General features: G+C 39.9%; 1 protein-coding gene across 1 annotated transcript; it reads right to left on the reverse strand.

The window, feature by feature from the left end:
• Positions 1-453: 453 nt before the first annotated feature.
• On the reverse strand, positions 454-2,249 carry LOC126277923 (putative gustatory receptor 28a). Its single transcript, XM_049977494.1, has one exon. The coding sequence runs from the start codon at positions 2,219-2,221 to the stop codon at positions 872-874; it is 1,350 nt and encodes a 449-aa protein (XP_049833451.1). The 5' UTR covers positions 2,222-2,249; the 3' UTR covers positions 454-871.
• Positions 2,250-2,602: the final 353 nt, after the last annotated feature.

The following is a 2,602-nucleotide window of genomic DNA, read 5'->3' on the forward strand; positions in this document are numbered from 1 at the left end:
CACTACGGGACTTAACTTCTGAGGTAAATCAGTCCCATAGAACTTAGAACTACTTAAACCTAACTAACCGAAGGACATCACACACATCCATGCCCGAGGCAGGATTGGAACCTGCGGTCGTAGCGGTCGCGCGGTTCCATACTGTAGCAACTAGAACCGCTTGGCCACTGAAGCCGGCATGACTGGTGCAGTCTCAGATCTTAGGATACTGTCGTATGCTTTTTCCTAATCCATGAGCATCATGTGCAGTTCCCTGTACTTTTCTACTGCTAACCTAAGATAGTGGATATTATCCAAAGATGATTTACCAGACCTGAAACCTCTTTGTTTCTCTGAAGAACTAGTCATATTCTACTGAATCTTTTTCCTTAAGAAGACTAGGGGAAAGTGTCGCTACTGAAGAAATTACTCAATCCCTTTGTGATTTGTAAAAGACTTCTTGAGTTCATTTTTCTAGCTTTTATTAATGAAAGCCGTGTCCTGATCTCGAGATACATCATTCCTTAGTTATGTTTGTTAACAATTTTACACAAAAATTTCACATAAATAAAAAAGTTAAATGTACCGCTATAGGAGAAATCAGACCTTAAACTACCTAACAGTTTGTCAGAATTGTGAACACATATTAACACTCAGCATCATCAGTTCACATAGGAGCACAAAGAAAAGCACATTTCAGAATTTCTGTTACTTTACAGAATTTTAAATTTGGTCAGGAAATATTTCACTAAGTATGAAGAAATATTATGAAACAAACTGTGCAAACACTACATGGCTATAGAAGTTTATAACTTAATTGTGAAATAAAAGCTATAAATGCGTAAAATTCACCGACGATACGTTTATTACTTCTTCTGTCCTGTCTACCTTTTTAAGTAGTACCTTTAACATCCACACTATTCAGTTGATTGCTTTTATCTGAGAGGCCAAACTGGACGAGTATGACGAGGTAGGTGGCGATGGCTGCCGCTGCTGTCTTGACCATCGACAGGTCCAGCGAGAACAGTCCAGCCGCAGAGTAGTCCACTGGCCCACCAGCCAACTGTTGCGCGAACAGCTGAAGTTCCTCTCTGCAGCTGCCGTCGGTTGGTGGTGGTACCAGAAGCAGTTTCTTCACCAGCCGTGCCGTACAGCTAGATTCACGTTTGACCATTTCACTGCTACATATCAGGTTCCCGAGCCACCAGACACTAGCACTAACCGACAGAAGGGAAGTGACGATAACGCTGACTTTAGCTTCCACAGAGATTAACAACTTCAAGTCTAAAACGTTCATCACAAGTGAGTACCCAAACACTACGCTACAGAAGAATGAGGAAACGATCTGAAAGAGATTTTGTACGCTGTGTACGATGTTGATAGTTCGGCTAACTTCACAGAGAAGTAAATGGGCGCCCTGTAATTGTGTTAGACGATTACGACTCTTCATTGTTGTCACTGGTGCATGATGGATGAAGCTGTTATGACTAAATTTACTTGTAGATGTAATAGGTGAAAAAATGCTTGCCTTTCCGTGTAGAAAGTTCTCTCCTGTAACAGATTTTCTGATTCTTGATGGAGTAAAGGAATCAGGAAAATTACGAAGTGATGCTGCAACCACTATGTCTAGTTCTGTTTCTGTAAATATGCCGAATATTTGTAACAGCTTGTCGTTAAGTTTCTTAAATCTCTCTCGCAGCATAAGGTTCAGTGTGAAAAACTGTTGAATATTGCAGGTCCTAATAATGTCTAGGATGAACGATGGCATCAACACACGAATATTTATGACATCTGGAGAAATCATTGAAGCATGGACGTAAGATAAACATATTAAAATAAATGTTCCAGTAAGGCTGACCCAGAGAAGTGAAGGAGACTGTATATATCGCGTCAGACGCACTTTGTATAGTAAGGCATCTACTGCCAGTACTTTTGCAAACACTGAATCGACATGGTGCTGCTTCATTGTACAACTGCGAATTAATGGGGCAATACCAGCAAGTAAAGAAAGAACAGAGCACCAAGTATAAGAATACCTTGCAATATGGTCTTTAACATCACTGGTATCTGATGCTGAACTTGGTATTGTGTAAATGACACCCAATAACAGCAAGGCCACGACAGCACTATACAGTCTCCCTACAAAGGAAATCACTAATTTTCCCTTACTGCAATCCAATGAAATTGGAGCAACACCTACAGTCTTACATAAGAGGTAAAGGAATTTCACTATATTACACATTTTGTCAACGCATCTGTACGCACTGAATGTTTTTGCGTGACTGTCCTGGCTTCAAACAAGATGATAGCGTACATGACGTAGTACACGTAATGTCGATATATAGATTTTGTGAGCATTTATCTTTATCGCAGAGTTCTATGCAATTAAGCTTATTACATGACTGCGTAACTTACCTGCAATGAAGTAAATTAAGAAAAGAGGCTAGTACCCAGAGGAGTCTCTCTGACCTCAACCATTAAATGTGTTCCTAGCCATTTGCTAACTAGCTCTTTATTAAAATATTACATCATACTGAGCCTTTTGTAAATTTGTAGATAAGCAACGGCTTCCCTGATGAATCGTTCTTTTGTGAAACGATTGTCTGCTAACGTGTTATTAGTA

This window comes from Schistocerca gregaria, chromosome 6, assembly GCF_023897955.1.
Source record: "Schistocerca gregaria isolate iqSchGreg1 chromosome 6, iqSchGreg1.2, whole genome shotgun sequence".
NCBI classification, from domain to species: Eukaryota; Metazoa; Arthropoda; class Insecta; order Orthoptera; family Acrididae; genus Schistocerca; species Schistocerca gregaria.